Source organism: Denticeps clupeoides, unplaced genomic scaffold (genome assembly GCF_900700375.1).
Source record: "Denticeps clupeoides unplaced genomic scaffold, fDenClu1.1, whole genome shotgun sequence".
Taxonomy (NCBI): Eukaryota; Metazoa; Chordata; class Actinopteri; order Clupeiformes; family Denticipitidae; genus Denticeps; species Denticeps clupeoides.
In genome coordinates, this window is record NW_021629767.1 from 17506 (window position 1) to 44210 (window position 26705).

The 26705-nt window shown below is 45.5% G+C and overlaps 1 protein-coding gene across 1 annotated transcript; it reads left to right on the forward strand.

Annotated features, from left to right (window-relative positions):
- The first annotated feature begins 22043 nt into the window (after positions 1–22043).
- LOC114773748 (dapper homolog 2-like) lies at positions 22044–25659 on the forward strand. Its single transcript, XM_028965908.1, has 4 exons — positions 22044–22286; positions 23130–23262; positions 23612–23884; positions 23957–25659. Exons 1-4 carry the CDS (start codon positions 22044–22046, stop codon positions 25498–25500), a joined length of 2193 nt encoding a protein of 730 aa, XP_028821741.1. The 3' UTR covers positions 25501–25659.
- Positions 25660–26705: the final 1046 nt, after the last annotated feature.

Genomic DNA, 26705 nt, shown 5'->3' on the forward strand with positions numbered 1-26705 from the left:
ATTATTAGGCAACTTAAAACACAAATATATACCCATTTCAATTATTTATTTTTACCAGTATAACATCTCCACATTCACAAATATACATTTCTTACATTCAAAAACAAAACAAATCAGCGACCAATATAGCCACCTTTCTTTGCAAGGACACTCAAAAGCCTGCCCTCCATGGATTCTGTCAGTGTTTTGATCTGTTCACCATCAACATTGCGTGCAGCAGCAACCACAGCCTCCCAGACACTGTTCAGAGAGGTGTACTGTTTTCCCTCCTTTCTCACCTTTGATGGACCACAGGTTCTCAATGGGGTTCAGATCAGGTGAACAAGGAGGCCATGTCATTAGTTTTTCCTTCTTTTATACCCTTTCTTGCCAGCCACGCTGTGGAGTACTTGGACGTGTGTGATGGAGTATTGTCCTGCATGAAAATCATGTTTTTCTTGAAGGATGCAGACTTCTTCCTGTACCACTGCTTGAAGGTGTCTTCCAGAAACTGGCAGTAGGGCTGGGAGTTGAGCTTGACTCCATCCTCAACCCGAAAAGGCCCCACAAGCTCATCTTTGATGATACCACCTCCACCTTGTCGGACTGGAGCTTTCTGCCCTTTACCAATCAAGCCACGGGGCCCATCCATCTGGCCTATCAAGACTCACTCTCATTTCATCAGTCCATAAAACCTTAGAAAAATCAGTCTTGAGATATTTCTTGGCCCAGTCTTGACGTTTCAGCTTGTGTGTCTTGTTCAGTGGTGGTCGTTTTTCAGCCTTTCTTACCTTGGCCATGTCTCGGAGTATTGCACACCTTGTGCTTTTGGGCACTCCAGTGATGTTGCAACTCTGAAATATGGCCAAACTGGTGGCAAGTGGCATCTTGGCAGCTGCACGCTTGACTTTTCTCAGTTCATGGGCAGTTATTTTGCACCTTGGTTTTTCTTGCAACCCTGTTGACTATTTTGAATGAAACGCTTGATTGTTCGATGATCACGCTTCAGAAGCTTTGCAATTTTAAGAGTGCTGCATCCCTCTGCAAGATATCTCACTATTTTGGACTTTTCTGAGCCTGTCAAGTCCTTCTTTGGACCCATCTTGCCAAAGGAAAGGAAGTTGCCTAATAATTATGCACACCTGATATAGGGTGTTGATGTCATTAGACCACACCCCTTCTCATTACAGAGATGCACATCACCTAATATGCTTAATTGGTAGTAGGCTTTCGAGCCTATACAGCTTGGAGTAAGACAACATGCATGAAGAGAATGATGTGGACAAAATACTAATAATTCTGCACTCCCTGTATATATGCGAGTGCATCGTCTCTTGCTCTTTACATTTTGTAACTCAAGGCGAGTTGAGCCTTATGTATTGACTAGATGATCCATGTCTGAGAAGGCAGGATTACAGAAGTACCCATTCACCTGAAGTCCTGGCTGCGTCCTGATTGGCTAGTCTCCTGTAATCACGCACATGTCACTAATGTCAATGGGAAGCAGCTGCGGATTAAAACGCCAACGTACAATAGAAACTTGTCTCTAAAAACAATCGTGGAAGAAATTTTGAAGTGATTTGTAAAACCTGAGCCCCTCGCTGCCCCACCCAACATCACCATTGCTGTAGCTCTACGCCGCTGTACTTTTTACACTGCATTGTTGTAGCCACCTCTAGAGCCGATGACCTCGAGATGACCTCGCCAGTCTAATGCACCGCGTAATTTATGATTAGCAGATCAGTCTCAGGCTTTGTGATGCAATCTAGTCCATGGCCTGGGGAACAGAGGGGCTAGATTACCAACTAAGGTCTCCAAAATGGTGGATTAAGGATTTATGGCATCTACCCAGTCCCCTGCAACCAAATAAAATGCCACTTTGGACAATAAATAAGCACAAACAGGAGTTTCAAATTTAAGAAACGTTTACATTTTTCAGCACCCAAAAGCAGACAAAAGTGTCAAAGTTGAACTGTGATTTAACAAGATTTTAGCTGCAATGAAATTTAATCTCAGTAATATATCCAGGGGTTTTATGATGGACTACATTAGAATATTATGACTATTTTATATTCCATTACTGGAATGGTTCTCTAAACCACCACCTTGGTTTTGGATTCTGAGCAGAACAGAGCAGAATTCAGAAGATATGCATGTAAAACAGGGGAATTCCACTTTATCTGCACCAAAGCAGGGAATTATCCCCAGACCCTCTGAACTCTATTTATATCTAAAAGGACTGCATTGTTCGAGCGAGTAATATGCTATTCTTGCATGTAGCGGCACACCTCAGCGAAACGACTGACATTTTGCGTACATGCTGTACTGTATCCAAGAGCTTGGACACAGAGTACAACCTATGGTAGGAATGGCGAGTAATCACATTTAGCTGCTTTAAAAGAATCAAACTTTCAAATGTTGTACTGTGATTATTTCAGGACTATCGTTCGGGTGTTTGTTAGAGCTTTTGCAGTGACTTCAGCTGGCAGCTTGACACCAGTGACCTGAACCCTTGGCCACTTTAGCTGGGTGCCCGGCACAAACCACATTCGCTTCCCCTGAGCAGGCGTTTAATATGCCACGGCTGCACGGAGTTCAGAAAACAAAGCGGAGGTAATCCTGTCCATCCTCCTTATTCCACTTCTAAGTCTTCTATTCCTCCCTCTCCGCTGATCACACCCGCCTCCTCGGCCTCATCCAGTTCCACGGTTGCTCTCCGACTACAAGTTAAACCATCAGCGTGTCATTTTTGCCGGGCTTGTTCATAGTAGCCTTTGTTCGGCACCAAAACACTCAAGGCATTGTTCACGCATTAACATATTACACCATGTTGCAAAAAGGTCATGCCACTTTTCACACAAACTGGTATAGACGCGCCATTCAGTGTGCTTGCACACGTTTTATTGGGCAAGAAGGAGGCACCGAATCCCACCACTGGCAAACCATGAGGACAGAAATTACTGTCAAAACCCATCAAGGCTTTAATGAGTATTGGCCTGACCACGGCGTCCCTTTGACTCAGGGCTGCTCCAGTGTAGGTAAATAGCAGATGAAGGAGACCTGGGGCCGAGGAACCGGCCTACTTCAGGACATAATGCACGATTAATTCATGCAAATGCGGTTTTCCACACATGGCTGAGGAACAGGAAGTCAACCGATCCTTTGCACTTAAACACACTGGCTTTGGCATCAACAGCATCACTCACTCAACCCCTGAAGTGATGCATTGGGTGGAGGTTATAATCAAAGCGAGCTAAAATGCACTTTCCATGATTTCAGCTAACGGAACTACACACTAAAACGTCCTATACAGAGACACTCTGTACTTCTCACACAATTCGGGTGGAAACTATGGAACTGGAATCAATTTAAAGACCCAAAGAAAGCTCAATAACTTGTGATCAAGTTATTGAACACAGACAAACACCATATGGCTTCAAACACGAGCTAATTAAAAAATATTTATTACAGACTCCCTGTGAAATGGGGAAGAATGCAGAATGCATAATACAGCATGGCATTAGACTTTCTAAAAACACAGCGGAAAAGGTCATTGAAATAAATATGATCAAAAGAATTAAACAGGGGTGTAATGTGCTTGAGTAACTGTGGTGAAATATGATCTGTTGGAATTTCTCTTGTATTTTGTTCTATATAAAAAAAATCCTCCTTACTCCTTCCATAACCACTAGTCTTTTTACTCAGGGTCCCGGGACACTGGGCTCAGGGCGGGGACTCATCCAGGGCGGGCGCACACGCGTAATTCACTCACACATACAGATCTTTCAGAATTGCCAATCTTTTGTACGGCAGGAGGACACCCACACCAACACGAGGAGAGCGTGCAAATGACGCACACATAAGGTGTAACCTCGGAGGAACGAGGCCACGCCGCTCTCCACTGCACCATTGTACGGTACCAAGGCTCCTCTTGCACTGTGGTATAGGGCAAGTTCTCCATGGACCAGACTTCACATGGCCCTTCACTTCCCACTCAATGGCCCCACTTCTGCTGTCTTATAATTACATAATCAGTTAATTTCCTGCACAATCCATTTAGGTTTAAATAACTGGTATTTGGGACTGATGAATCCAAATAGTATTCTTTTACGTTGGATCTCAGAACCTATGTATTTTGCACAAATTCAGAACAGCGAAGATCAAACGCAGCGGCCACAATGCCCTGATGCTCTGTTGGTGCAGCTCCTCACTCACCCCACTGCCCTTCAGAGCAGGGGAAGAAAAAAAAAAACAATATTTGCTTTCATTCTCAAATTTTTGTGAGGATTAAAACTATTGGGGGGTTTTCTGAACGTGGGGCAAGGGTGGGGTGGTTTCTCTTTAATCCCGCTAATTCGGAATCCACGTTTTCTCCTGGAAAGCGGCTGCCCGGTGGAGCCGAGGGTGGACGTGGTCGGGCGGAGTGATTCGGGAAGGGGAAGCATGGATGAGGGCTCGAGGGGCAGTGAGGAGGTGGGCTGTAGTGGTTATTGGGGTGGGCGTCCCGGGCCCTAAGCTCTGAGGGATTAGTGGGGTGACTTCTCTTCTGGAATGTTCCTCTGACAGCCAAGTCCCGCCCACCCACAGCTGCCTGCCTCAGACAGGTGCACGACAGACGGGAGGGCAGGAGGAGGGTGAGCAGGAGCGGGGAGGTATGGAAGAAAAGGAAAAAACGCAAACAATCACTCTCTCGGAGACATGGACAGATGAACATGGTGGTAAACACGCGGTCTAAGAGACTCGTAACCGCTTCACAGCAAAAAGGTCACCACTGGTACCAATACCTTAAAAAAAAAAAAAAAAACACTAATCTCACATTAATTATCTCATCTAAAAATAAATATGTATAATTACATAAATCTGTAAGTGAAATAATACCCACAATATTCAACATTATTGTACTGTCATTTCACTACTATCATTATTAATATTAATAGGATCAATTTCCTTCCTGTTTGATTTGGGTTAATCATACACAGTAAAACAAGTTGCCACAATTACTGACTCACTTTCTGTTTTTGACTGTGTTATTGTCCCAGTTCCCTATTCACACTGACCTCAGTTAGAACCCCTAACCTGACAAAACACAAGGCACATATTAATTTTATACAGTATTCAATTCCCACGTTTGAAATCAGTAATATAAATACACGACTGAGCAAATGCAATACTGTACATTTAAAGTGCATTTAAACTCCCTTTATTGGCCACTAATTGAGTAGAAGAATCTCAATTAGCGTTCAATATCTTTGGCCTGGGGCTGTTGTGACCATAACAGTGAAGATTGTGATGCATCTTTCGGGCTTCAAAGATCGCTTTCTTCTTCAAGGCTTGCTAACAATTGCTTAGTGCAGCATCTGCATGTGGCTGGAGAGATAGCATTGTTCTGGTGAAGAAAGACTCGGCAGATCCACGGTCTGAATGAAAGCGCGGAGAGCCAAGCCATACCTGAAAGGGAGCTGCTGTTGACAAAGCAGGTGCGTTACCGAGGCGGGAGGTAACTGACAGGAATGCCTCTGGACCACCAGGCAAGGCCTTTTTTTACTTCCATGGAAGCACAACAGCTACTCTAATTACCATGCGGCGTAATTCCAAATGAATGCCGGAGTTCCACAAAATCCACAATTTCGCAAGGACGACGAGCTTGAATTTTCTTCAGATTTCCCAAAACAGACAACACAGCTGAAATGATATAAAAGCATAAAGCAGCATGTGGAGCCGGAATAGCGCAATATATACTTGTATATATAGTTCTCAATTTACACCCATTAAAAACTATTTGCATTTGCAAAATACTAAACGGAAATATGCGTCAATTGATTTGTATGCAATTTCAGGAATCCAAGGGCTCTCGCAAATACCAACCTGCGAGCGCGAAGTCGTACTTGTTTTGTATTTTGCAAATACAAATTGTACTGATATGTTGTGTAAATTATACAAACAAGTAATTGTTGCACAAACCATAAAAAAAGTAATATATATACGAATGTTTATAGTATAATGGCCAACTACCATGTTCATCCATTTGCTGCTTGATGCAGCGTGGCTTGATGACATGAGAATTTAGATGACTTGGTGGATCTCACATGCTGTTGATTCAGGCCAATATGGCAAGTATGCCAAATTCACATTACATAACATTAAGCATGACAGATTTTAAAAGCCAACTAGAGTAATGGTGACTTGAGGATTGTTGGCCGCAGACTCCCTGCCACTTGGATTCTCCCATGGGTTGTAACCCCTAACCGCCCGCATTATTCACACTTAAAGTTCTCAGGGCTTTTAAAATCCCCACCCACTGTCAGAAAAACACGACTTAAAGAATTGTTATTAGCCCCTAAAAAATCCAGCAAAGCTACAAATCTCGGAGGCATTACAGTCACATTGTCCAGACTCGGCGAGCGGGCAGCCGCCGTAATCCCTGCTGAAAGAGTGTCAAAGGGGCTCTTGTTGCCCCCTCCACCCCTGACTCCCAAAAAACGTTAGAAGTCAGGTTATATGTGTCCTCTGTCAAAGGTTTGCTTTAAAGGCATTAGGTTTGAATGTCTGTTTCAGGGGTTAGACAGTCTGGCCAAGAGACCGGCGCTGTTGAGATAACCAATGACCAATGACCACTGTGATCTTTCAGCAGAAAAAGAGAAGTGTCTTATTAAGACGTCCCACGGGACCTCAAAGGGATCACAGATTGTTATTTTTTTTTGCTGTTGCTGCCCTGTGTTGTTAATATATGCAATTTAGCAATGGAGGCATTTGAATAAGTTTACACACCCCAGCATAACAAAGCGAGGACTCTCAGCGGTCATGGATTATTTCCTTTGAGAATTGGGTTTGGGCGAGAGACACCTTTTGTCCTTGTCCTTCTACCCACACAACTCACTGTCACCGTACCACCAATGGGAGGCTTAGTCTGAAGTGCGGATGGGAGAAAATGTGATTTGGAGGAGAAAAAAAGGAGAAATGCTAAAAGGTCAGTGAAGTGTAAGAACATGAGGTGCTGCTGGCCAGTAGCACGTCGGGCAGATCATTCGACTCTGAACGAGACAAAGGGCTTTTTCACCCACAATTCCGCGGGAATTGTGGTACATGGGCTTGGGCAACCATGAAGAAACACAGCAAGGCGGCGAGAGAGAAAGACCCGAGAATGTGCTTGCATTCCTACTTTGAACTGAACTCACGAAAAAGAGGGAGAAAGGGGGCCGAGCGAGAGGCGGAGGAAGGTCGCTTGAGGAAAATGTGGCGGGAAACGCAACAATGCGCGGCGGTGGGGACGAGATCCGCCGAGAGACAGGCGACACGCTGCAGTTGGCGCGCTGACAAGGCCGGCGGCACGGACAGTGCTGTTATTGATAGAGACGATCTCGGAGCTGTCCAGCATGTCACAACAGACACGGGGAAAAGCGCAGGTGTGCGGCCCGGGTCGCCTGGCTGCAGGCAGGCTTAGGCAAAGCCGCGCTTGGCTGACATACCTTTGCCCGTATAGGGTTCCTCTAACCTATACAGTCTACCTGGTGGACCTGGGTGAGGGCAAGGCGTCCTCTCCAAGCTTTCCAAGGTGCGTTAATCTGCCAGGCAGGCCATATTAGGCCTGCAGAATTGTGTGGGATCGGCTGTGATGCGATGCTAGCCTCAGGCGTCTCAAAACAAGTAATAAAAGACTTCGTGCAGTTGTATGATGTGCAGTTTACATAAGAGAGAGTCCCTGATTTACTGTAGCTCGTTACAGTCATATTTTATTTGAAATTGACTTGTTACAATGTATCCATACATTAAGATTTACATTTACAGCATTTACCAGACGCCCTGATCCAGAGCGACTTACAATCAGTAGTTACAGGGACAGTCCCCCCCTGGAGACACTCAGGGTTAAGTGTCTTGCTCAGTGTATTACCCACTAGGCTACTTACCCACTAGACCGTCCATAAATGGTCCAGCATACCTTTTAACAAAATATAGCACCGGATATTTATATTACATACATTTACTACTGATCAAATGTTTAAGGCCATACATGTTTTTTTGGATGGGAAGCAATTGGAAGGTACATTAAAAAAAGTACTCAAAAAGTCATCATCATGAGGCAGTGGTGGCTTAGCGGGTGAGACAATCACTTCACTTTCATTTTCAAATTGGTAAAAGGTCCATATATTGTTCATGTTGTAAATGACTTTTCATGATGGAATATCTGCAGACATGTAGCAAGGAATGTTGTGTTTATTAAACCAAGTCTGTCACTTTTTATTTGAAATCCTTTTTACTTATTTAAGCAGGACTGATAACAATTGCAACAGTTAATACAATTGGCCAAATTGCATCAATAGATGTGGGTTTGACTACATCATTATTTCAAACTTATTTAAACTTATTTCATGCCTTTTTAATGGAAACCAGGCAATTTCTCATTGATCCTAAACTTTTGAATGATTGTGTACATTTACGTACACACACACACATACATATACATATATATATATATACCATAATCTACAATACTTAAATGGTATTGCATTTTGTCATGTGCTACACAATATTTTCTGGTATTATATTAAGTGCTGCACATATTTATTTCATAGAGTGTGTTGAATATGGAATAACTGTAATTATGGCTAGAAAAAAAATTATAAGAATCTTACATTTACATTTACCAGATGCCTTTTTCCAGAGCGACTTACAATCAGTATTTACAAAGGACAGTCCCCTTGGAGCAACTTAGGGTTAAGTGTCTTGCTCGGGTACACAATAATAGTGAGTGGGATTTGCACCTGGGTCTTCTGGTTCATAGGCGAGCGTGTTACCCACTAGGCTACTACCCACAATCTTTTCTGGTTTAATTAAACTAAATTTATATCATTAGCTGCTACGTCAACAGGATCACATCTTAGTCAATGGTATTATAATGAGTGTTAATTGAGATGCTAAATACCATTGACGATACTGTTTCATTCTCCCACATATTTAAACAGAATGGCCCCTGGTCATTTTGACCCCGCAGGCATTATGCTTCTTTCAGGCATGATTGGGATCTTCCACAGCAGATTCCATCTTTGACTAGGGGTTTGTCTCAATTCAGGGGTCAGATTCTTTGGAGGCCGCATCTTTAAGACCAGATGTGGCCTAAGTGGCTGTCCAAAATTCAGAGGGTCCTTCAAAGGCAGCCCAGAAATACAACCTTGTTTATGGGGCAAGAAGGACTCATCCGCTTAATCCTTCATGGTCAGACCTATCCAATCATTTATGGCATGTCGTTCCTCCAGATAAAAGGGTAAAATAAAATAAAAAAAGGATTATTAGATCCTCTGAGGACGTTGTTTGTAACGAGCTCCCTTAAATTTCTAAGGGAAGAGTTACTGCTGGAAACACTGACCTTTGTAAACCATGGCGTGTGGACCCAAATTCAACATACTCTAAATACCTGTGATGGTCCCCTGTGAACATGCAAGCAAGTTGTTAGGAGAGCAATGTATTTTATATTGCCCCCTTGTGGTCTCCAATAGCTATAACACAATAGCTACAATACATTTATATAATAATAAATGTACGTGCAGATCAATAAATGACGTGTCCCAAAGATGCTGATTGTGCACAAATTAAACTCGATCACATTCACACCCTCATTTGAGTACACATGCACACACATATGCATGCACGCAGAGTGACATTCTCACAGAGACACACATTCATGGATGTGTATGCTCTTTTCAGGCTGCCTTGGGACATGTACCTCTCTGGCTGCAGCCAAACGAGTTTGGGTAATCACCATGTTTGCTTACCCATTAGCCCCCTCTTCAGATGTGAGGGGCGTCGGGGCTCCCATCGTCCCCAAGGGGAGTTTTTCACTCACCTCCGCTGAGCATTATGGGGGCCAGGACCGCATAAACACCCGCAAGAGAGGGTGGAAGAAGGGGGCCTTCCCAAAACATTCATCATTTTTAGTGTCCCTCACTGAAAATGTTCCTGTTTGTGCCACTCAAGTCAGCATAAAAGTTTTCAAAATTTCCCTAAGAGGACCATTTACCGCACAGAAGCACCAGTCTGAATCTGAGCCATGGATTAAGAAACCTGTCGTTAATAAATTTGTCCAGGTCAAGCCCAGCATGGCTTCAGGTTCATCTTGGCACGACAATCAGTTGTACATTTCGGGGCTGTGTTTATTTGAAATACTTCCCAGTATACTCTGCTTCGGTCACAAAACGCAGACAGAGCCGCAAGAGCAGCCACAGTGGTTTTGAGGCCATGAGGCACGTCCTGGGGCATCTGTGAAGGTGAAGAGTGCAGCATTGGAAAGAAGGCCAAAGTCGAAGATGGGACGCTTCATTTGCACTCGTACAAACACATAAACATTCACACTGGACGAAGAGTGTGCAAAAGGCCATTTATGACTCTCAAAAAAAGCAGCTCAGCAAAAATCATGGGCAGAGAGGAGAGCACGTGCAGATTGTACTGAATTGGTGGAGATTCAGCATCATTACAGGAGTTATAGCATCTAACCCAGAAGTGCTGAAGAAAGGTATCATATTCAACTAAAGAACGCATTTAAAAAAGCAGGCCATACAGTAGCATAGTGTTACCAGACCTTACAGTGCATACGGATACAGCACGTGTGTCACGTCCATGCGGGCATGACGCGGCGGGTGCACAGAGAGGAGGACGAAGAGTGACGAGGAGACGAGGAATGAAGGACGCTTTCACCTGACATCACGAAACCGGGGTTTAATGGTGAATCACAGGACAGGGGAGACATCCGAGACGTAGACACTGGTGAACACGGAACATAACTTCAAAGACCTGACAGCGGACAGAAACGAACAGGGCAGCTTTATACAATTAAACACAGGTGAAAACGATTAGGGAACATTACACAGGACAATGAAACTCCGGATCCCGGACCGGAGTAACCCCCATTTCGGACCGGATCCTGACAACGTGCACGGTTGCAGTATATACACTGAAAAAAGGACTAAACAAGACTGCACAAAACTATACAAAAAAGTGGTAAAAAAAAGAAATATACCACTTATTACGGATGGTTATTTATGCCAAAAACAAATACAAAAGTATTGGACATTTTACATTAATGAAGAGATATATTGCCCGAATGCAAGATGAATTTGAAGGCAACTTGTTTGACAGGTTTTTAGAGGACAATTTACGATGCAGGACTGATTGACTTGAAAAATGCACAAGTACACCGTGGAAAAGGCTTGCCATTAATTATTAAAGCCAACATTTGCTGGGCAAACATACAAGATGTTAGTCCACAAATCGACTCTTGTGTGGACTGTTTTGTTTAGCCTCCCTCCGACACTTACACCAAGTTTACAAAGAAAACATTTAGGTTGTGGTATTTGTAAGAAATGCAGCCATTAAGAGTGTCAATATGAGCCAGGTGGTTTGCTGAAAGCTCGACACTGTCCCGTTACCTGGGCCACAGGTCACCAAACCTCAGTGACACATCAAGTCCTACGTCTGGCCATTCGTTTCTGCGCCTTCGACGTCAATGGCAGCATGTTGAAGGCTCGTTGTGGCTTCACATAGGACAAATGTACTGTGTTTAGGCCAGTTTAATCGATATTAAGTCCAAAATATTCTAGCATTGTTGGTTCTAATCCCAGTAGACATTAATAACTCTGCAGGATATCCTCAGTGCCAGGTTCCAGGCGCAGCAGAATCAGCCAGTGTTCGAGGCTCGTGCCCTATCCACGGTCATCAATCACAAATAGAGAGGGCTGTGCACGGCAGCAAATGGAGCTGACGGCTTGACACGACTTGGCCATTGCCGCGGCAGAGAATTCCAGGCGAAAGGATTACTTGCATAGCCTAATATTTCATAAGACAAGAAAGCATTCATGCTCTTTCTGGAGGGGTTTTATTGGCTTCTTAGGTTTGATTTATTTATGTGTGAACACTGCCCCCTTCCACCGTCCTCTCACCAAACATTAACTGTGATATTTGCCTTTGCGTCTCGTTATTTAGTCGGCACTGGATTTGCATTTTAGTGGCTTTTCTTTTCTTTTTTTTGGACTCATGTATCAGAGTGGTGGGAGCTGAGCGAAAAATCCACAAATGAAAAAAAATGTTCTCGATGACTTGTGCAATGCAGAAATTTCCCCATCCATTAGATGACATTTCAAGGTTTCATGTTTTTATTGAAGGTAAGAAGAGGGATTCTGAAATCCCATTAAATTAATAAGGGTTGCTAGACTGAGAGGGAACGGAAATGTGTGGGGAAACGAGCGGGATAAACATAATCGGCTAGCCTCCATTTCACCTAATCAGCATCCATTTTCGCATCTCTTGCATCTCGCACGTCTTAGAATTTGATAAAATCCCTTTTACTAATCACCAAAACAAATTTACAGGGAGAGAATTATATGGAAAGGACAGGTACTATAGACCGGATAGGTACTATAGTTCTTCTAATAAGAACGTGCCTGGGAAATACACTGATTTACATTTACATTATTTACCCGACGCCTTTAACCAGAGCGACTTACAATCAGTAGTTACAGGGACAGTCCCCCCCTGGAGACACTCAGTGTTAAGTGTCTTGCTCAAGGACACATGGTAGTAAGTGGAATTTGAACCTGGGTCTCCTGGTTCATAGGCGAGTGTGTTACCCACTAGGCTACTACTCCCCTAAATGTATTGATTGTACTCCGAGGGCAAAATGAATTGAGCATTGCTCAGTCTGTCTCACAAGTAAAAAAAAATTCCTGCTTTGATGAATCGTGACATGATAATGTCCTTTATCGCTGACATCTTGAGCAATGAAGTTTATCTGAGTCCATCTTGATATCACACATTCCTGCATTATTACCTTGTGCGGAGCAAGAAACAATCCTGCTATTATAATAAAAAAATTATGTTTTTTCCTCTTTGTCCCTTTTTTTTTCACATCCAACAAACATAGAATATCGTGCCAATTAGCAGCCTACTACACCTGGACAGATGGATGAAGCACACAACGGCCCACAGTTTACACACCCGCGCTACCCTGACCTCACAACATCTCGCTTGATCAGATCCCGATAGATATTTAGAGGAACATAAGCACTGGCGGCTCTAACTGTCTCCGGGATCTCCGGGGGGGCCAGGCCTCGCGGCACAGGAACCCGGCTTCCGAGCTCCGCTGTTTACGTTGTGTCCATTGTGTCTGTCGGACTTCGCCTGTGACCCCAACCTGCGAAAACATACTGGCTGGGGAGCGAAAGAAAGGGGCAAGTCAGGCGCCTGCCCAGCGCTGCATGGCTTAGCGGCGGGCGCTGGTGGCTCGGGAGAGAGGGGGCGAGGAGAGCTGTCACAGAGGGGCTTCCTCTTCGTGCCAAGGTGACAGGGTTCTGCGGTTGGGCCGCGGCACAGAAGCCTGCACTGTACCAGGCAGCGGGCCCTCTGCTCCCTGCGTCAGTCCCAGCCGCCGAGAAAAGAGCTACATTATAGTGCTTTGGCCTTCGACGCTCGCCGCTAATTCACGGCTTTAAAAAAAAAAAAAAAAATTCGTCTTGAGGCTGCCGTGGTTTCAGGCCCCCCCCCCATTCCTCCCATTTTAATGACGCTTTTTAATGAGGCACTCAGCACCCAATCACATCGAGAAACACGTTCATGGCATCAGCCGCTCCGGGTAAATAACGCCACGGGCACGGGATTGAAATGGCCTGGTCGGGAATTCCGAATGTTCTGCAAGTGCTATACGTCCGTGTTTGTGCATCCATGACATGTACAGCTGTGCTGTGAAGGCTGAGAAAACAGACAGACACTTTTATAGAATCCATCTGCTCTGCTCCGTTACCGTTATCAAGCCTTAGTCATTGTCAGAGGCGGGTAGTAAAGAGTTACATTTACTCTGTTACCTTTACCTGAGTAACAGTTGGAAAACTTTTTTTTACTTTACTTAACTCTACTTTATTTTATTTTGCAGACGCTTTTATCCAAAGCGACTTACAAGAGGAAGACACCAGCAATTCTCGTTTGGTTTCTATAGATTTTGAGTTTATGAAAGTAAGATCCCTGATAAGGCCCAACTTGTCAGGAAAAGAACATGCTCGGAAATTGTTAAGTGCTAGACAAAGAAAAATGTGGGTTTACAACGCCATACTTTTTACTTTTAATTGAGTATACTTGTGACTACAGGATGGGCCATTTAATGGATGCACCTTAATAAAATGGGAATGTTTGGTGATATTAACGTCCTGTTTTCAATAGGAAGAGGGTCATGTGACACATCAAATTTATTGGTAATTTCACAAGAAAAACAATGGTGTGCTTGGTTTTAACGTAAATTTATTCTTTCATGAGTTATTTACAAATTTCTGACCACTTATAAAATGTGTTCAACTTCACTAACATTTCCCATTTTATTAAGGTGTATCCATAAAAATTGCCCACCATGTACATTGAGCAACACTTGACCAGATGCCGCCAGTAGATCTAAATAACATGACTATGGGCAGTGGTGGCCTAGTGGTTAAGGAAGCGACACATTTTGTTGTGTCACCATGTGCTGTGCTGCAGTGTATCACAATGACAATCACTTCACTTCATGTCGCACCATTTCAGACGTAGCAAAACTAATCCCATGACACCGTTTCAGAAGTATACCACTATGCATTTTCTGTGCAGGAATGAATTAGCATCAGCATATAGAAGATAGTTAGTCCATTAATTACTATAAATATATATCCTGTAATAAGTTCCAATTATTATTGTAAGGAAATACTAGAATTGGCACAGTTTTTTTTCAGTCTGATTACATCATTTCCCAAAAATAAATGAGATATTTCTGTACTTGAATAGTCTCATCACTACATAGATTTGTACTTTTAGTTTAATTTTAATTACTACTTTTTACTTGTACTTACTATTATTATATACTTATAATATTTACATATATACTTGTATTGAGTAAAATGTTTGCCTACTCTACACACCTCTGGTCATTGTCTTTAAAACAGACATTAACTGCTGTTTTTTGGTCTTTGGTCAAATATGCAAAAAGTGAGGCTGGGGAATTTATATGCACTTGCCAAGCATTATCGCGGTAATAACTTAATAACTTTGCTGAGCTACTCACTGTGGAGAGGGAGGGTTGAACCTGTTCGGGCCATTGTGCTCGGCGGTTGCCTGTAGACAAAGAGTCAGAAGAAATGGCGATATTTGTGCCGCTTGCGTCTCGAGTGTTTATGCGATTAGCAGGAACTCCTGTGTGGTCCGGTCTTAAACGGAACGCAGTGCGAACATGAGCACAGTTCAGATGTTCCAGCTCTACTTTAGTGTTTTTTCATTTGTGAGCAAGTTTTTGACGTAAGGTGTTTATTGGTACAAAATACGCTACAGGTAGCAGACAGCTGGGCTTTTTTTGGCATTTTTCCTGCTCATTTCAGCACAAAGAACCACAATGGGCTGTGCATCCATGGATGAAAGTGGAAGAAAATTACAGTTTTTTTTTTATCATTGTTATACACTGCAGGGCAGAACACGGTGACACAACGAAATGTGTCTTCTGCTTTTAACCATCAGCAGTGGGCAGCCATGACAGGCGCCCGGGGAGCAGTGTGTGGGGACGGCGCTTTGCTCAGCGGTGCCCTGGGGGCTCTGGATTTGAACCGGCAACCTTCTGATTACGGGGCCGCTTCCTTACCCGCTTGGCCACTATATCAACCCTAAAGAGCTTTTCACAGATGTTGGATACATTCACCTGTCCACTAATCACGTGCAGCATCCTCATCCTCCTTGAATAGCCTTATCAAAGAAGGGGATTATAAAAGGGTCTAAGTTGAAAGTATCTAGGACCTAAGGAATTTATATTTTCAAACGTTTGGCAAATCTGTAACCTGTTTCATGCATATGAAGTCAGATAAATGAACACGAATCTTCAAGTTATCATCTGCAGCAGATGTCATCCCATTTGTCCAAATGCTACCTCCTCATTCAAACGAGTTCCCCAGTTAATAAGTCGTAATTATGTCATAATTGCACAATCACAATCACAATTTTCCAGACTGGTAAGCAGGACCTGGCGAGGAGCACCGAGCGCCGCTGCAGATGAACACGACCGCGGGCTTATTAACGTGCTGTGAGAGTTCAGGGCCCAGCTGTGTTTGTGCTGTCATTTCGGTTTGTGTTTGATTGACCCCAAGTCATGTGCTCCTCCTTGTTAAAGCCGTGCTCAAGATGGCGTGAATTAGATGCAAGTCAAGCTTTTCAAAGGGAATTCCTCATCATAGAGCTATTCGCTGCTCAGTTGAATGAACTCATTGTTTCCCAAGTTCGTTTGTCTTCCCTATCGGGGATTTTGAATAATTTAAGATGGGGAAGCCATTCAAAACATGTGTAATTGCTAAGATCAAATCAGCGCTTGTTGGCCAGTTTATGAGTGTTAACTGTAAGTGAACCACCAGTAAACCTCAGGGCTACTGAGGTGAAATACCAATTGTCATGGCTGTACATTCCAGATTAACAACCAGGTATAAAAACAGATATAAATACGATGCCGGGTCCGTTTACATGATCCCACATTGGGCAGCTTGGACTGCTGCGACACAGTGGGGAATCCTTGGGAATACTGGAAGGCCACATTCAAATGTAAGGCCATTGTGTCGGTAGCAACCAAGCATGACGCCTACAAGAGGGCCAGGCGAGGAGATGTGCATATTTAATCTGGGATGAGGATCACATCTGCTCATTCTCCCACTCACCTTCATCTTGTTTGTTCGGGAAGTAGAATGGCAAACGGGCTCCAGACCACACAGGTTCTTTTTTAATGGAGATGCCGAGCAGAAAGGAGGGCAACAGAATAGTTTTTCCGCTCTGGCTTGGCCCGTCTGTGCCGATAATAAAACAGTTTAGTTTCACCGGGGAGACCAAGTTTGGGGGCGAAGAGGTGCACACATCTTAAAACAGGTTAAAACTCGTCTGCTTAATATCATGCTTTACTCCCTGTCCTCCCGTGCCTCCAGAGATCATCGTTTTATTTCTCCCCTTCACCCTAAAGCCGTAAAAAGGTCACTGTTGGTCTGACCCCATCCCAATGGCAAAGGTTCACTTCAACATCAGTACTAAAGGGTGGTAGTAGCCTAGTGGGTAACACACTCGCATATGAACCAGAAGACCCAGGTTTGAATCCCACTTACTACCATTGTGTCCCTGAGCAAGACACTTAACCCTAAGTTGCTCCGGGGGGGGACTGTCCCTGTAACTACTGATTGTAAGTCCCTCTGGATAAGGGCGTCTGATTAATTCTGTAAATGTAAATGTAAATTACTAAAAGTATGAACAACTGACTTGTGGTGTTTTTCTGAAACAAATGTTCACAATGCCTGCAATGAGCAGGGCACATTTGTGGGTTTAAAATGCCACATTTCAAATGACATGTATCTACTTATGTATTCGTATCATCGTGCCACTTTCAAAGCCTCAGATTGAATAAAAGACACATGTAAACAGGTTCGTGGATGAATCCCATTAGCATGAATTTCAGTAAGTCTTTGATAGCTGCCAGGTTTAGGGTTGGTTCATGTTCCTAAAGAACCACGGGTAGGGTACGGCATCCCATCCAAACCCACACTCTCACCTTAGACAAGCTGCAAGGGGCCAACACAAGATAAGCGACTCCCGCACGGACCCTGGCATTTTTATATCCGTCTTTGAAAAAAAGCTCAGAGGTAAATGGCGCCTTTTAGAGACAAGCGTGAGCCCTTTCACCGTGCACATAAATCCGCTCGTGATTTATATAAAAGTGCATGAAGTGAGTGGAGTGTGACGCAGAACACACTCGTAAATTCAACAAGGCACGTCACGGCGTACACGTTATTTATAAGGATCGCGCTGAAAGCCAGCATCAGGCCGCACAGAAAACGTGGACGTCCAGGACGCCCCAAGGACAGAGCTCAAAAGGTTTTGGTTAATTAAAAAATTTCTCACCTCATGGATCATCGTGAAGTTGTGCTAAATAAACCCACGCCATCATCTTGAAGGAAATCTGCAGATTTATCAGTTCACTCGTCTTTGTACGGGCAACTTTCTTTATCAGATGTAATACTTCACGCACCGTGCCCTGGCAGCCACATCCAAGCCTGCAGGTGTGTGTCTCAGGTCAAAAAGTATTTGTTTCAGACCCGACCTGACTGCTTCCAATCTTCCACCAATGCTTTAAAACAGACATAATTAGACGTGCGACAGGATCGAGTTAAACGATCTGTGACAGCGCATTGCGCACAGGCCCTGGAATCTTTTACAAATTTCTCCTTAAACAATCATCTGCGGTACAGTAAAGATCTGTTACGGCTGTAGGACGAGAGCAGGACCGGGCTGCTTGTTCAGACCATCCCACGGGGTGAAGAGGGCAGAACGAAGAGCCGACGAAGAGCCAGAGCACCTGCGTCACCACGGGGCAACCAGGCTGTTCCTCTTCGAACGCTCATTGTGATACAAACTGGAAATATAAATGTGACTGATAATAATTTGTTTAAAAAAAAAACATATTTATCATGCTAAATTGGCAAGAAATGCAAAGTTACAGGTAAACTACAGGTAAACTTCACATTTTTTACAGTTAATTTTACACATTGTTCAGTAATGATGATTATAGTTTTGTCAGATTTTTTTATAGTGTTATTCACGGCTCATTCATTGCATACTAACACCAGTTGGTGACACAAATCTCTTATCCAGGAGACGCTGGTTTGGATTAAAAAAATTGAAAAGTGAAAGTCAAGTGATTGTCATTGTGAAACACTGCAGCACAGCACACGGTGACACAAGGAAATGTGTCCTCTGTATTTAACCGTCACCCTTCGTGAGCAGTGGGCAGCCGTGACAGGCGCCCGGGGAGCAGTGTGTGGGGACGGTGCTTTGCTCAGTGGCAAAACCTGAACCGCCAAGGTCGGCAATCGCTTTCACTTCACCATGCACCATGACACTAGAAGACTGACCAATCAGGAAGCACTCGGGTTTGTTCAATTGAAATGGCCGATTGCAAATCCTGTTTTAGCTGAAAGTGTCCTCTTTTCCAGAACGGCAACATTGATATGGATGTACATTCTTTTTATACAGTCTTTAATCGGATGGGGTTAAAGGTTTTTTTTTTTCATTCTCATTTTTAAATAAATTCACTGTAGACTTTTTTCTCTAAAAATCTGGGTCTTGACACTTTAATCCATCTGTGGCAGAAAATTGATGTTTACCTGTGTTATTCAACTGAATGGATTTAGTCATTTTGCCCAAGAAGCAGCCAAAGCTGTAATTTGCAAAGGTTGCGTAAAAATATCTGTTAAAAATGATAATCTTCATGCAGACTGAATCTTTCATATTTATTTCGAGAAATGTTACTGTACATTGAAAATGTGGGCAAGGTCAAAATAAAAATGATAAAAAAGGAGAGGAATTCGGAATTTGAAGCGGCTTTGATCTTTGGAAACGTGGCCTTTGTTACAGACGGTGGGTTTCAATCCGAAAAACCAGCATGGGAATCCCCACGACGCGCAGGCCTAACACAAACACGCGCGTTTATGTATAAATACACTTCTGTGAGCGCGCACACCCCCCCCAAAAGCAGCCGAACGATAGCATTATTCAGGCGAATACCTGCCACATGATATCAGATACCCGTCCCTTCAGGCTTGTTTTCTTCATGCGCTCGGAGCTGAGGACGGGCTCATCCCGGGCCGATGGTCCCACATGTGACAACAGCCCATGTTTACTGCAGATACCGCGTTTCCACCCCACGCATCCGGCCTGTGCCAATGCCACCCATTGTTTGCCAGTACAGGTACGCGTTATCACCCTTTCTTTCTCTTTTTTTTCCTCTCTTCCTGTTCCATTTTGTCGCAAGGAAGTCTCTTTCATGGGACAATAAAGTGTTTCTGTGGTCCGTGTGCAGGCAGAGGGAGGGAGGGAGAGATCCAGCCACAATGCCACGCTTTTGTTTTCTTATACTACTCTATAGAGCCCTGAGGGGACATGTATCTCTGTGTGTGTGTGGTGGAGAGAGTGTGTGGGGTTAAGTGAGATGACAAGATGAGAGCCCACAAGGTGTAACCAACCACATCCCCGCACCGTCAGTGTGAGCCCTTGATTACGTGACGGCACACCCGTGGCCTGACACCATGTATTATGTCACCCCGAGGAAGTGCTTTGATGGCAATGAGGGCAAAGGGGGATCCTGGCAGGACAATGTTGCGTTGTACATTCCCCACTCATCTTAATGCCAATCTAGGTTTTGGATTAGAAGAAGACCGGCTGCTTTAAGATTAAAGAAACCTTTTTTTTTTTTTTAAAGTAACTCCCACCTGGACCCTTTCTATGTCTCATAGACATGTACATGAACACATAAACACTGACAATGTCAGACATTTCAAGGTACACATGACACTTCTGGGCTTTTATTCAGCATATGGGATGCACAACATTTCAAGATGACTCTTTGAATAGAAATGATATTACCTGGACGTCTAAAATAAGGACTAAAATTCTGTCAGACGTCAAATATTTTAATGACTTTGGCAATTATGCTGGATCTGGAAAGGTTGCGCTTGAAGGCCTTTACTGTCCATTCCAACACTACACTGCCATCTACTGACCAATCAGCTAACAGGTCTCTCCCTGCACTATACACAATTACAGTGTTCTTTATTCTGTTTATTTTTCTGGTATAGTCTTACAATGCTGAATACCAAAGGTGGGTGGATGGATGGATGGATGGATTATAATACAATATATACACCACTCAATCCATTTAAGATAACTTTTTACTTTACTTTACTTTATTTTGCAGACGTTTTTATCCAAGCGACTTACAGGAGGAAGACACCAGAAATTCTCGTTCAATTTCTATAGATTTTGAGTTTAAAAAAACTAAGAGCCCTGATAAGGCCCAACTTGTCAGCAAAGAGCATGCTCGGATTATTATATATATATTATTATTATATATTTTCTATTTTATTTTGTGCAGTGTGTACGCATGTGCATGTGTAACTGTTCGATTTGTCTGAAATACTTTTTGAATAAGCGGGTTTTCAACTGTTTCTTAAAGGTGGTGGTAGTCTCGGCTAGTCGAATGGAGGAGGGCAAGTAACATTTAAGTGTGGGGGGTGTCAACTGTAGGGCCTGTCAAAGCCCATTGAGACTGCATGTGATTTTGGGTTCTATAAGAAATAAATATTGTTGTTGTTATTTAAATGTCTGAACCTTGGAAAAAAGATTTTATTCACTCCAACAATTGAATATAAATATATGGTCCTTTTCTGAATACAGAAATGTAGAGCTCCATGATGGCAGAGACTCAAAGTGCTTGATAGAATGTCTGGTTTTTTATGCATAAATTACTAGCTGTGACAGGGAAGGCTTTTTCAAACTTATTTATTTATCTCCATGTTCTGTTTGGTTAGGTTATATAATGCCATCATCATAAGCTATTACCTGCACGCCTGTTTTTTTTGCAATGCCATGTAAAAATCCCAGTAAAAATATTTAGATTATTTAGGTAATAGCAGTACATCTTGCAGTGAAATGCATCCTGAACTAAAAAAAAAAAGTAAGCAAGCTCAAATGCAAGCAAACATTATGTTCGTGGACAGACATAAGACACAGACATCACCGAGTGAATCACTGGCCATGATTGTGCATAGACTTGTTTGTAACCCACTGCAATACTGTTCGCAATACCAAAAATGTGAGGACTTGCTAGATCTCCCAACATTTGGTCTGCCGAAAAACGGGGGTTTCCCGTTTTGACCACTAGAGGCCGCTACCGTAACGCATGTTGTCGCTGACCAGCGGTCCTCATGCAGATGCAGATTTAACAAAAGCTCCAGGCACTTTAATAAACTTCCACAGCCCTGGAACAGCACCAGGAATGCCGCAGAATGTATTCATGTTGTCAATGTTTCTATTCGGCGTAATTCTAAACGAGGTTATTAAATGGGTAACGTGGAAAGGAGGTGAAAACCCGCCTTGATGCTCCGAGCGGTGGGCGGGGCCTCGACGTGCCCCGCCCCCATCCCAGGTAACGCCGGCCGCGTCCGGCCCCCCGCCCTACAAATGCGCCGCGGCTCCGCGGAGGGCTTCAAGACGACATGCTCGGCAGGAAGGCGCCTGGAGCCGGGATGGACCGCGGCAGGGCCGGGGAGAGGCTGCGGGCGGCGCTGGCGGGCCTGCAGGAGCTGCGCTTCCTCCGGGACAAGCAGCGCGACATGGTGACCTGGGCGCTGCGCCTGGACCTCGCCGAGCCGCCGACGCCCTTCGTCCAAGTGGCTCCCGGCGAGATCACCGAGGAGCAGAGGCTGGAGGCGACTTTAACAGCACTTAAGCAACAGCTGGTGAGAATTCCAGTTGCAATATCCAATGTAGGGTGGTAGTAGCCTAGTGGGTGACACAGAAGACCCAGGTTCAAACCCCACTTACTACCATCGTCTCCCTGAGCAAGACACTTATCCCTGAGTGTCTCCAGGGGGGGACTGTCCCTGTAACTACTGGCTGTAAGTCGCTCTGGATAAGGGCGTCTGGTAAATGCTGTAAATGTAATATCCAGCGTGCATGTATAAATGCAGCCGTACTGTAAACGGTCGCACTCGAGACGTGAGACTTGTTCGTTCGTGGGCGCAGCAGGGGGTCGGACAGGGTCACAAACCAAGGTTCAATTCAGAAGGCTCCGAGGGGGGTCACTGATCATTAACCCGCTTTAATGAGAATGGAACACACGGCATAAGTTTGACCCCGTCGTAGAACTGCAGAACTTCAGAGGGCTTTTGTGATTTTTTTATTTTATTTTTTTAAGTGTTGCTCCTCCGGCTGCTTGAGGACAACGAAACGCGAAGAGATTGTTCCACCTCAACACATGGCTGGGCGTAATACACTAACCCATTTCAGACTAACCTTTTTTTTTATTATTAATGGAAAATGTCGTGCCATGAAAGAGTTCAATCTTCAAAAAATGCCCCCCAGTGCTTTTGTCAAGTTAATGGTCAACCACCCTCCTCCTTTGTTTTCGTCCCATCGTATAACCAGGAGTGATCCCGAACTCGCCCTCCTCCCTATTACCCGGCCCATAAATCCTGGCAAATCTCCCCGGCATTACAATGGGCTGTTATTATCTAGATTACTGTCCTTTTGATAATTATGGTCTTTTGTTTATCGGTTTTGTTGGTCCTGTTGTGTTGCAGACCCGGGTGAGAAAACAGGACGTGGGCTTGAAGACACATCTGCAGCAGCTGGACCAACAGATAAACGAGCTGAAGCTGGACGTGTGCAAGGTTTCCACCGAGCATCTGGAGAGTGACAGTCGGCCCAGTTCCGGTTCGTTTTTCCTTTAGCTTCTGCTTTCACTGTTGGCAGTGGTGGCCTAGCCACATGTGCCACATTTCTACATATTTTAGCCCACTTCAGGGTCAGTGGTGGCCTAGCGGTTAAGGAAGCGGCCCTGTAATCAGAAGGTTGCCGGTTCGAATCCCGATCCGCCAAGGTGCCACTGAGGTGCCTCTGGGCAAAGCACCATCTGTCATGGCCGCCCACTGCCACAGTGATGGGTTAAATGCAGAGGACAAATTTCACTGTGTGCACTGTGAGCTGTGCTGCTGTGCTGAAGTGACGATCACGGCCCACTTGTGACGTACTTTGCGTTAAAACGGTCTCCCCCCCCCCGCAGGGTTCTACGAGCTGAGCGACGGCGGCTCCGGGTCCCTGTCCAACTCCTGTACGTCCGTGTACAGCGAGTGCCTTTCCTCGTCGTCTCAGACCAACCTGCTCCAGCCGTCCGCTTGCCCCGCCCCCAAGGCGGAGTCGTGCCGCCGGCGCTCGGCAGACGAGAGCGCGGCCCGGGCGGACCCGCCCAGGTCGAGGGGCGCGCGTCTGGGCGGCAGCCGCATACGCACCAGCACGACCAGCGCGGAGCGGGCGAGGCGAAGGCCGGTTTCCACGGGTGAGAACAACTTTTACTGCTCCCTTCCTGTCGCGGTTCCTGTAACGACGACGCATCCTTTGCACGGCACAGGTGACCTTGACCATGTGACGGCGCCAGGACCGGGATGCGGTGGCTCGGCCTTGACCTACAGCCTCAGGAATCCCGTGGTGGACCTGAGGTACCAGAACGACCTGGTGTCCCGCGGCGGCGGGGAAGTGTACCACTACCCGAGCCCGCTCCACGCGGTGGCCCTCCAGAGCCCCATCTTCTCTCCCTGCGCGGACGCCGGGGGGACCCGGCGCCCGAGCGTCACCGAGGCCGCCCCGGCGGTGGCCCGCGGCGCCGAGGAGGGGGCTACAAAGGGCGTCGGTTACATCGACAAGATCCTTCAGCGAAGCGCGAGCAAGATCAGCGTGCGGGAAGATAACGGGCCAGACGGGCCCCAGGTCGGCTTCGCTCGGCGGCCGCCGGCTCGGGGTTCAGGTTCCGGTGCGGTGCGTTCAGGGAGCCGCGTCGAGCCGCCAGGCAGACCAGATGCTGGCAGGAGGGCCAGCGAGCAGGCGGCACCACAGACCACCACGGCGGAGGTCGCGGCCTTGGCAGAGGAGGTCAGTGGGAGGAGCCGTGAGACCCCAAAAGCCCCGGAGAGGAAGCAGAAGCCGGCCTGTCCTTCCGAAGAGCTTTCGGCCAAGCCGGCGTTCGTCCGCGCCCAGTTCGTACCCGCCGGGTCTCAGCATGTCAAAGTGGGGCATGCGGACAAGAAGATGAAAGCAGCGAAGCTGCGGAGGAGAAGTTGCGACAAGCCCAGAGGGCCTAAACCGCCGAAGCCGTCCTCCAAGGAGAGGGACCTCGAGCCCTCTTCCAGAATGCGTGGGGACAGATATCCGAAACATTCCAACGCGGGAAAGCACTCCGGCCTCTCTGGACTTCCTACACCTCCATACGCCTCCTGTGGTCACCAAGTCAGCAGGTCCAGTAAGACCTACCGCCCTCACCACCTCGTCTCAGACCCCACAGCCATAGACCCAGGCAGGACGAATCACTTGAATCCATCAGAAGGCTGGTCGTCCCACCCGGCCGCTGGTTCCCAAAAGCAGAGGATGAAAGACGTCCCGGTCCATGGAGCCACGCGAAGGTCAGCGGTCACGCGGACCGTTGGCGCCAGGCCGAAGTCGGGCCACTGGCCCTTCCAGCCATCCAACCAGAGCGGCTACAATCCCGGCCCGTTCCTGGGCGCGGCCAGATGCTACCCTCCCAGGTGCGAGTCCGTGCTCTCGGAATATTCCGCTGAGTGCGCCTCCCTGTTTCACTCGACCATCGTGGAGAGCAGCGGAGATGAGCTCAGCGACTACACCACCAACCGCTATGGCGACAGCGAGTCCAGCCAGGACTCCCAGTCCCACACGGATTCCGACAGCAGCCTGTCCCTGGACGAGGAGGACCTGGAGGACGAGGAGCAGGAGGGAGGGCTGGTCTGGGCGGAGGCCGCGCTTGGACCAACCGCAGCTGGACTCCCTCTGACTCGGTCCGCCAGGCCTGCTGCATCCACTTGCAGAATCAAGGCCTCTCGTGCCCTGAAGAAGAAGATCAGAAGGTTCCAGCCGGCATCCTTGAAAGTCATGACCCTTGTGTAGCTGTCTGTCCAGAGAAGAATGTTGTCAGAAAAAGACGACCTGTGACCTCTGTCAACATTAAAACGGGACAATGACCACGTCGTGTTGGTAGTAGATGTAAATGATTCCTCTTTCATCCAACAGTTTGTCAGCGGTGTCATTATGAAAGAATGTTAAAACGAGTGCAGTTATTTCATTGCTTTAAACCAACATTATATATATATATATATATCGTGTTATGTTTTCTATTCACAATATTTCTTCTCTTTTTTTTTTTTTTTTTCTCAAACTGATTCATGCCTTTCCAAAATAAAAAGCTATTTAATAATAATGATGTCCTGTGTGTGAGCTCTACCCTGGACCTCCTACTGAAAGCCACAGCGAGGTCTTCACAGCGCCTGAAAGGATCATTAAAGGCGGGGTTATAGCCTGAGTTTATCTAACTGACAATTACGAGATGAGGTTTCGAACCCAATGACTGTTTTCTGGGGCGCCTTTGTCCCAGGACAGAGTCTTATCTGAGGGCGAGATGGGCGCACACACAGAGGCTAAGAATAGAGCAAACTGTAAAACAGACGGCACGGCTGGCCGGGGGATTCGCCAGAGAGGGACCTCCTCACCAAAAGTCTCATTTTCATAAAGTCTGCTCAGACGTTTCTATTAAAAAGTTTATTATTAGGTGCACACAGCCTTCACATTCTAATTCATGTGACCCCTGGGTGCTTATTGGCTAACTCTCATTTTATATATATATATATGATATATATATATAAGAAATATTGCCATGGGGCAGTGGTGGCTTAGCGGTTAAGAAAGCGGCCCCATAATCTCACCAAGGAATCTCTTTCTGAATGCATAGTTTCTAAAAAATAAACAAGATATTATAATACAGCGGTTACTCGGTACTTGAGCAATTTCATCGCTACATTCTTTTGACTACTTTTATTTTGGACTTGAGTATTCATTTTTCGGAGTAACGCTACTCATACTTGAGAAAAATAGTACTCTACCCACCTCTGTACACAACCAGCTGTGCTGCTACTATCCTATCAAAACCAACATTACCTTTCCGTCTCAGTATCAGTGCTCCCCACATGCATCTGCTCCATAATGGTCACAGTGTTACAGGTGATCGATGGAGGCGATTGGCAGACAAAGAGTTTGGCATCAATAGCCGATTTCTCTCAAGGGCTACAATTTCCTATGCATTACGTTACATCCAGAGG